This window comes from Lepidochelys kempii, chromosome 23 (assembly GCF_965140285.1).
Source record: "Lepidochelys kempii isolate rLepKem1 chromosome 23, rLepKem1.hap1, whole genome shotgun sequence".
Taxonomy (NCBI): Eukaryota; Metazoa; Chordata; order Testudines; family Cheloniidae; genus Lepidochelys; species Lepidochelys kempii.
The window spans coordinates 14,073,833-14,083,307 of NC_136402.1; the positions used below are offsets into that span (position 1 = coordinate 14,073,833).

Consider the following 9,475-nt stretch of genomic DNA (forward strand, 5'->3'; position numbering starts at 1 on the left):
ACACAAGCTGGGGCCTGTGGGACTCCCTGCCACTTGACAACCAGGAGGGATTAAAACCACAGCGGGGAGGGGGGGACCGACACCAGATTGGGGGAGTAAACTGAGTGGGACAACACACAGTGAATGGGAGCCAGGAGTCCTGGGTTCTCTCCCCGGCTCTGGGAGGGGAATGAGGTCTAGTGGATAGAGCGGGGTGGGGAGCTGGGAGCCAGAACTCCTGGGTTGTCTGCCCGGCTCTGGGAGGGGAGTGAGCAGCATAACACCTAGCTAGACTGGTGCCATTTGGGTGACTTGGGTTATTACGAGAAAACTAGATCTCCCACGGCACTTAAGGGACTGTCCACTAGAGGGCAACGTCTCACACACACACAGCAGGGCCCAGTCCCCCCAGCAGGGACACCCCCACACCCCCACACCCACAGAGCAGGGACACACCCACACCCCCACACCCACAAAGCAGGGACACACCCACAGAGCAGGGCCCAGTCCCCCCAGCAGGGACACACCCACACCCACAGAGCAGGGACACACCCACACACCCACACCCACAGAGCAGGGACACACCCACACACCCACAAAGCAGGGACACACCCACAGAGCAGGGCCCAGTCCCCCCAGCAGGGACACACCCACACCCACAGAGCAGGGACACACCCACACACCCACAAAGCAGGGACACACCCACAGAGCAGGGCCCAGTCCCCCCAGCAGGGACACACCCACACCCACAAAGCAGGGACACACCCACACACCCACACCCACAAAGCAGGGACACACCCACACCCACAGAGCAGGGACACACCCACACACCCACACAGCAGGGACACACCCACAGAGCAGGGCCCAGTCCCCCCAGCAGGGGGTGACACACACACACACACACGCACGCACCTTGCCGGCGTAGTGGAGGATGCAGAAGTCGGCCTTGTCGCGCAGCTGACGGGGTTTCTGGAACTTGGGGTGCCCCCCCTGCTCTTGGATCACCTTCTCCACAAAGCTCTTGTCGGTGGCTTTGGGGAACCAGCACTCCTCGTCCAGCAAGGCCAGCACCCCTGGGGGGTTCACCTGGGGGGGGGGGAATGTCACCCCACTGACCCCCTGTGGCACGGGGTCCCCTGCTCCACCCCCTGTCCAGCCACTCCGCCCCCTGCCCAGCGGCACAGAGCCCCCTGCCCAGCCTCCCCCCCACAGCATGGTGCCCCCCACGCACAGCACTTTGCCCCCTGCCTGGATGCCCCCGCCTGAGGCACGGTGACCCCTACTAAGCTCCCCCCGCAGCAGGCGCCCCTGGCCAGGCCCACCCTCCACCAGGCCTCCCTGCCCCATGGCACAGAGCCCCCTGCCCAGCCCCCAAGCCCTGCGCCGCCCCGTGCAGCACACCGCCCCCCTGCCTGCCCCACCCCCTGCTAGGCCTCCCCGCCATGCCCAGGCCTGTGGCACAGAGCCCCCTGCCCAGCCCCCCTGCCCTCCCCTGCCCCATGGCACAGAACCCCCTGCCCAGCCCCCAAGCCCTGCCCCGCCCCCTGCAGCATGGTGCCCCCTGCCAGGCCTCCCCACTATGCCCGGGCCTGTGGCACAGAGCCCCTTGCCCAGCCCCCTCCCTCGCCGCCAGGCCTCCCTGCCCTGCCCCATGGCACAGAGGCCCCTGCCCAGCCCCGCCCCCTGGAGCATACCACCCCCCTGCCTGCCCCACCCCCTGCTGCATGGTGCCCCCTGCCAGGCCTCCCCACTATGCCCGGGCCTGTGGCACAGAGCCCCTTGCCCAGCCCCCTCCCTTGCCGCCAGGCCTCCCTGCCCTGCCCCATGGCACAGAGGCCCCTGCCCAGCCCCGCCCCCTGGAGCATACCACCCCCCTGCCCGCCCCACCCCCTGCTGCATGGTGCCCCCTGCCAGGCCTCCCCACTATGCCCGGGCCTGTGGCCCAGAGCCCCCCGCCCAGCCCCCTCCCTCGCCGCCAGGCCTCCCTGCCCTGCCCCATGGCACAGAGGCCCCTGCCCAGCCCCGCCCCCTGGAGCATACCACCCCCCTGCCCGCCCCACCCCCTGCTGCATGGTGCCCCCTGCCAGGCCTCCCCACTATGCCCGGGCCTGTGGCCCAGAGCCCCCCGCCCAGCCCCCTCCCTCGCCGCCAGGCCTCCCTGCCCTGCCCCATGGCACAGAGGCCCCTGCCCAGCCCCGCCCCCTGGAGCATACCACCCCCCTGCCCGCCCCACCCCCTGCTGCATGGTGCCCCCTGCCAGGCCTCCCCACTATGCCTGGGCCTGTGGCCCAGAGCCCCCCGCCCAGCCCCCCTGCCCTCCCCTGCCCTGCAGTACAGAGCTCCCGGCCAAACCTCCTTGCCGTGTCCCGCCCCATGGCCCAGAGCCCCCCTGCCCAGCCGCACGGTGCTCCCTGCCCCGCCCCCTGCCTGCCCCATCTTGCGCCAGGCCTCCCTGCCCGGCTCCCCCCGTGGCCCCGAGCCCCCGCTGACCGGGCGCTCGATGAGGTCGATGCAGGGCTGCAGGTCGAGGCCGAAGTCGATGAAGTCCCAGGCGATGCCCTCGCGCTGGTATTCCTCCTGCTCCAGCACGAACATGGTGTGGTTGAAGAGCTGCTGCAGCTTCTCGTTCGTGTAGTTGATGCAGAGCTGCTCGAAGGAGTTCAGCTGCGGTGGGGCGGGGGGGACAGGTCAGGGGGGCACAGGAGGTTCAGGGCCCTTGGCGGGGGTTCTGGGGGGCTGGAGGGCACAGGAGGTTCAGGGGGCGCTGGGGGAGGTTCGGGGTGCAGGGGGCTCTGGAGGTTCAGGGGGCTGGGGGAGGTTTGGGGGTGCAGGGAGGTCCTGGAACCCTGGAGGGGGTTCTCGGGGGGCTGTAGCGGGGCACAGGAGGTTCAGGGGGCACTGGGGGAGGTTAGGGGTGCGGGGGCTTTGGAGGGGGGCCGGGGGACAGAGGAGGTTCAGGGCCCTGGCAGGGTTTCTGGGGGGCTGGAGGGGGGCAAGGGGAGCACAGGAGGTTCAGGGGGTGCTGGGGGAGGTTTAGGGGCTGGGGGGGACTGGGGCCCTGGAGGGGGGCTGGGGGGCACAGGAGGTTCAGGGGGCACTGGAGGAGGTGTAGGGGTGCAGGGGGCTTTGGAGGGGGGCTGGGGGGCACAGGAGGTTCAGGGATCCTGGAGGGGGTTCTGGGGTGCGGGGGGCTGGGGGCACAGGAGGTTCAGGGATCCTGGTCGGGGGGGGGCTCAGGGGCCTGGCGGGGGTTCTGGGGGGGCTCAGCGCCGGCTCACCTGGAAGATCTCGAAGCCGGCGATGTCGAGGATGCCGATGAAGGAGGCCCCCTGGCGCTTGGTGCGGTCCAGGGCCCGGTTGAGGCGATGGACGAGCCAGCGGAAGAGGCGCTCGTAGGTCGCCTTGGCCAGCGCCTCGATGGCGAAATCCGCCTGGGGGGGCCAGAGAGTCACCCCCCGCCCGGCCTGGCAGCCCCCTCCCCTGCCACGCCCTGCCCCCATCCCGCCCAGCTCCCACTGTGCCCTGCTCCTGCCCCCCCCAGTGCCCGACCCCGCTGCGCCCCCTGCCCCTCCCAAACCAAACCCCGCCCCACACCTCCCCCCACGCCCCGCCCCCACCCCGTCCTGTTCCTCCCCCCCCCCGGTGCCCTGCCCTGCTCCTGCCCCCCACAACCCACCCCCCCTGCAACCCTTGCCCCTCCCACACCTCCCCCAGCACTACCCCAACACACCCCCTGCCCCACCCCCACCCTGCCCCCGCTCTGGATTCCAGCTCCACGTTCCCTGGCGTCGGCCCCCCCAACCCCACCTGCTCCTTGGTCTGGGCCTTCTGCACGTAGTCGCGCCCGACCTTGATGCGCGGCATGAGGATGGCGCGGGAGAACTCGGTCACGTTCAGCCCCAGCAGGTGGCAAAGCTTCTGGGCAGCTGCGGGGCGCGGACAGCTCAGTGTGGGGGGCCGGAGGGGGGCAGGGTCCTTCTTTGGCCCCCCTCTTCCCTCCTCCCCACAGCCCCCTCTTCCCCCCCACTCCTTCCCCCTCCCAGCCCCCCATGGGTCACCCCCTCCCACACAGAAACCTCCCAGACAGTGCCCCATATTCCCTGCCCCCCTGAGCCAGCCAACCCCCCACCCCGGGATCGGATCGGGGCCAGCGCCCCCAGGCGGGGAGGGGCCCCGGGCTGCCCCCTACCCGTGTTGTCCGGCATGGACGCCTGGTCTGTGTTTCGCTCCTTGCGAAAGACGATGTTCCCAAACTGCAGCACGGCCGACACCATCCGCAGCATGCCTGGGGAGCAGGGAGCCCGTGAGGGGGGCAGGACACCAGCAAACCCTCCCAACAGCCCCCCAGTCCCCACCCCACTCCTCCCGCTCCGGGGGCTTCCTCCCGCCACCCCAGATCTGATCCCCCAGATCCTGCCCCCCAACCCCCCTCCACTAGATCTACCATCTGCAGGCCCCCCAGATCCTGCCCCCCAACCTCAGGGACCCCCCCATTCCCCTCCACTAAATCAACCCCACACAGGACCCCCATATCCTGCCCCCCAACCTTCCCATACCCTGCCCCAAACCCCCTCCCCCGACCCTCCTCTACATAGGCTTTCCCACCCCTCAGGTTTCCACCCCTGTAATCCCCTCCTGGTACTAGCTGTGCTCCCGCTCCCCGGGTGAGGATCTGCCCCCGAACGGGGCGGGGTGGACTCACTGTGGATCTCCTCGGGGGAGAAGCCCATGATGCCCATGGACTCCATGGTCTCCTGGAAGATCTCCTTGTCCTGCTGGCCCGGGATGGGCAGGAACCCATTGGACAGGAACCGGTACTGGTCAAACGGCTCCAGCAGCAGCTCGGCTTGGGGGGAGACAGGGACGGGGTCAGCCCCACGTCCGACCGGCCACCTCCCGCCCCCCAGGACCAGCGGGGACGGGGTCAGCCCCACGTCCGACCGGCCACCTCCCGCCCCCCCAGGACCAGCGGGGACGGGGTCAGCCCCACGTCCGACCGGCCACCTCCCGCCCCCCAGGACCAGCGGGGACGGGGTCAGCCCCACGTCCGACCGGCCACCTCCCGCCCCCCAGGACCAGCGGGGACGGGGTCAGCCCCACGTCCGACCGGCCACCTCCCGCCCCCCAGGACCAGCGGGGACGGGGTCAGCCCCACGTCCGACCGGCCACCTCCCGCCCCCCAGGACCAGCGGGGACGGGGTCAGCCCCACGTCCGACCGGCCACCTCCCGCCCCCCAGGACCAGCGGGGACGGGGTCAGCCCCACGTCCGACCGGCCACCTCCCGCCCCCCAGGACCAGCGGGGACGGGGTCAGCCCCACGTCCGACCGGCCACCTCCCGCCCCCCCAGGACCAGCGGGGACGGGGTCAGCCCCACGTCCGACCGGCCACCTCCCGCCCCCCAGGACCAGCGGGGACGGGGTCAGCCCCACGTCCGACCGGCCACCTCCCGCCCCCCAGGACCAGCGGGGACGGGGTCAGCCCCACGTCCGAGCGGCCACCTCCCGCCCCCCCAGGACCAGCGGGGACGGGGTCAGCCCCACGTCCGAGCGGCCACCTCCCGCCCCCCAGGACCAGCGGGGACGGGGTCAGCCCCACGTCCGACCGGCCACCTCCCGCCCCCCAGGACCAGCGGGGACGGGGTCAGCCCCACGTCCGAGCGGCCACCTCCCGCCCCCCCAGGACCAGCGGGGACGGGGTCAGCCCCACGTCCGAGCGGCCACCTCCCGCCCCCCCAGGACCAGCGGGGACGGGGTCAGCCCCACGTCCGAGCGGCCACCTCCCGCCCCCCCAGGACCAGCGGGGACGGGGTCAGCCCCACGTCCGAGCGGCCACCTCCCGCCCCCCCAGGACCAGCGGGGACGGGGTCAGCCCCACGTCCGAGCGGCCACCTCCCGCCCCCCAGGACCAGCGGGGACGGGGTCAGCCCCACGTCCGACCGGCCACCTCCCGCCCCCCAGGACCAGCGGGGACGGGGTCAGCCCCACGTCCGACCGGCCACCTCCCGCCCCCCAGGACCAGCGGGGACGGGGTCAGCCCCACGTCCGACCGGCCTGCCCCAAGGAGCCCCCCACAGGAGTGCTGTACTGTCTCAGTCCCAAGGAGTGAGTCAGGGAGGGGAGTGGGGTCTAGAGCAGGGGGGCTGGGAGCCAGGACTCCTGAGTTCTCTCCCAGCTCTGGGAGGGGAGTGGGGTCTAGTGGTTAGAGCAGGGGGGCTGGGAGCCAGGACTCTTGGGTTCTCCGCTGGTCTGGGCGGGCCGTGGGGAGGCTCCGTACCCTTTGTGTTCTCGCCCGCCCCCACCAGCAGCTGGTAGAAGATGTGGAAGGTTCTCTCGTCCTTGGCCTGGCGGATGGCGCGAGATTTCTCCAGCAGGTCTGAGCCCGGGACTAAGGAAAGGGACGTGGGTCCTGGGACCAACCCCCCTCCCAGAGCCCCCCATCCCTCTCTTGGGCCAGAGAGGGGGATCACCCCCACCCAGCCCCCCAGAGCCTCCCATACCTCAGGGAGGGGGAATCACCCCCACACCCAGCCCTCCCACCTTGCTAGGGGCCATCTGCCCTGCCCACCCCCCTCCCCCACACCCAGCCCCCCAGAAACCCCCATACCTCAGGGCAGGGGAATCACCCCCACACCCATCTCCCACAGAGCCCTCCCATACCTCAAGGAGGGGGAATCACCCCCACACCCAGCCCTCCCACCTTGCTAGGGGCCATCTGCCCTGCCCACCCCCCTCCCATCCTGCCCCCCAGCCCAGAGGATACAGGTTTCTATATTGGCTCCAACAATGTAGCCAGCCACGTCAAAATTGATCCGGATGAATTTACCCTGGGTGGGGAGAAGATGCAATGGAATTGATGTGGGGGGGTCAAAGGATTCCTCTGCCCCCCAAGGCTCCCATACCCCGACCTGCCCCTTCCCCTGGGACCCCCACACCCCAGCCTGCCCCTCCCCTCTGGGCCCCCACACCCCCACCTGCCCCTCCCCCCCGGGAACCCCACCTGCCCCTTCTCCTCATCCCCCCCCGAGCCCTGCCGTCCCCCCCAGCACTCACGAATCGGGAGGAGTTGTCGTTTTTCACCGTCTTGGCATTGCCGAAGGCCTCCAGGATGGGGTTGGCCTGAAGCAGCTGCCGCTCCAGCTCACCCTGCGGGAAGAGGGCCGGGGTCACGCCTGGGGGGCGCTGGGGGGCTTCCAGCTGCCCTACCCCCACCTCTCCCAGCAGGGGAGGCTATTATAAGGATTACACACACACCCCCGCCCCCGAGATTTGGGGGGTTAACCACAGGAACCGCGGGGCTGGGAGCTACTCACATAGGAGACGGGGCCGGAGCTCTGTGGAGGGGTCACACGCACATGAGATGGGGGGGGACAAAACACAAACAGAACCGGAGGGTTAGTCGGAGCGGCAACGAGGGAGGCGACGGAACAGGACAAAACGAGGCGATAGTGACACAAACCAAGAATCAACACCCCCGGCTCTAACCACCAGCCCCCACCCCCCTCCCCAAGTGCAGGAGAGAACCCAGGAGTCGTGGCTCCTGGCACTGGGGCAGATGTAAGAAAAAAGCCTTTGCCAAAGACAACCCCAAAAAATAACAAAAATCCAGCCAAAGAAGCAAAAGGCAACTCAATGAACCGCACCCCAAGGGGCGGGGCTATGGGTAGCCAATCAAAGGACAGGGATGGTTGCGGGCGGGCAGGCAGGTGATACAAGACACATCCACTTGCCAGGTGCCTGGCCAGGTTCGGCGACTCCAGCTGGGGGCAGCAAGACAGGGGAGAGGGGAGGTTACTGCTGGAGGATGTGGGTATCCCACTGCACCCACCAATGGCCCCCTCCGGCCATGCTGCCAACGGTCAGAACACAGCTGCTTCTGGGGCGCTAGGGCTGGTTATATGGGGACCCCTTGCCCGGTGCTGGAACACAGTCCCTCTGGGGTGGGGTGCAGGGGCTGGGTATACGGGACCCCTCACCCAGTGCTGGAACGTGGCCGCTCTGGAGTTGGTCATGGGCCCTGGTTATACGGGGACCCCTCACCCAGCACTGGGATGCGGCCTCTCTGGGGTAGAACCCTGGCGTCCCAACTCCCACCCTGTGATGTTATTGACAGAATCTGTAACCGCATAGATCACTGTTGCAACCAGTGTTATATATTTGCAGCAAATATTCTACAGAGGTTGTCGTGTGAGGTGTCTATGGAAAGGTTATGATTGGCCGGTTAAAATTATGCTATCTGTATGCATGTATCCTTTCTGTAGTTGAAGGTATGAATATTGGCTCTACACTGTCTGCATTTTAGACTTATGCTCTGCTTCTGGGGAACACCCCAGACAAGTTGGTGTCACCTCTGCCTAGCCTGCCTGATGGCCCATTAAGGACCATCAGCTACACAACGGACCCATTGAGAGAAGGCAGACGCCTTGGGACCCAGCACAGCAGGCAGGGAGCCGCCTATGGACAGAACTCGGAGGGCTTTTCTTGCCTTGCGCCCCAACGCTTGTCTTTGGAACAAAGAAAGAGAGGCCACATGGCAAGAGACTATAAAAGGCTGATGCCTCATCCCCATCTGGTCTTCAGTCCTGCTTCTGACCTCTGGTGGAACTTGCTACAAACTGAAGCTCTGAACGAAGGACTGAAGGACCCATCCCAGCTGGGGATGGACTCCAGGGACTTGATTTGAAGCTTCACTTTATATATCACTGCTACAAGCCTGAACCAAGAACGTTGCCATCACTGGATGTCACCGATTCCACTTAACCAACTCTAGCTCTCGTCGTCAGCTTTTTCCTTTTATGAATAAACCTTCAGATTTTAGATTCTAAAGGATTGGCAAGAGCGTGATTTGTGGGTAAGATCTGATTTGTATATTGACCTGGGTCTGGGGCTTGGTGCTTTGGGATCGAGAGAATCTTTTTTCTTTCACTGGGGTCTTGGTTTTCATAACCATTCGCCCCCATAACGAGCGGCGCTGGTGGGGATACTGGGAAACTGGAGCGTCTAAGGGAATTGCTGGTGTGACTTGTGGTTAGCCAGTGGGGCAAACCCAAAGTCCGCTCTGGCTGGCTGGTTCGGTTTGCCTTGGTGTGCACAGAAACCCCAGCCCTGGGCTGTAACGGCCCTGCTCGAAGCAATTTGTCCTGAGTTGATACTCTCAGTTGGGTCCCGCCAGAACCAGCATCGTTACGCCCCCCACCCTCTCAGCAGTGGATAGCTCTAACCCTCTCACTACGGCCCCAGACCCCCCCTTCCCATTGCCCCAGGGACCCTGGGGTAACACTCATGGCACGGACACAGCTCGGGGGGGGGGGAGGCACATCAGGGTTGCGGGGAGCTGGCAGGGCCCAGACACAGGTGTTGGGGGGAGCAGTAGGTTTATATGGGCAGCTGGGGGGGGAAGGGACCCCAAACTGGCCAGGTGGGCATCTGAGCTGGCACCGGTGCTGAGGCCCAGTAGTACATGCCCACCCCGCACAGGGAGCACCCACCCAGCACCCA

General features: G+C 67.4%; 1 protein-coding gene across 12 annotated transcripts in view; it reads right to left on the bottom strand.

Annotated features, from left to right (window-relative positions):
* LOC140902180 (myosin-14) overlaps positions 1-9,475 on the bottom strand; it is a 50,798-nt gene that overhangs the window by 27,204 nt on the left and 14,119 nt on the right. For 8 of the 12 annotated variants that reach the window (XM_073321983.2, XM_073321984.2, XM_073321973.2 and 5 more), the window contains 10 exons: positions 7,291-7,311; positions 7,031-7,123; positions 6,741-6,804; positions 6,255-6,353; positions 4,682-4,825; positions 4,169-4,264; positions 3,787-3,905; positions 3,258-3,410; positions 2,470-2,643; positions 892-1,065 (listed from right to left, as the gene is read on the bottom strand). In XM_073321983.2, coding sequence (XP_073178084.2) covers positions 892-1,065; positions 2,470-2,643; positions 3,258-3,410; positions 3,787-3,905; positions 4,169-4,264; positions 4,682-4,825; positions 6,255-6,353; positions 6,741-6,804; positions 7,031-7,123; positions 7,291-7,311 — 1,137 coding nt within the window. The remainder of the gene's footprint in view (positions 1-891; positions 1,066-2,469; positions 2,644-3,257; positions 3,411-3,786; positions 3,906-4,168; positions 4,265-4,681; positions 4,826-6,254; positions 6,354-6,740; positions 6,805-7,030; positions 7,124-7,290; positions 7,312-9,475) is intronic. The other 4 variants (XM_073321974.2, XM_073321980.2, XM_073321977.2 and 1 more) reach the window with 1 other exon arrangement.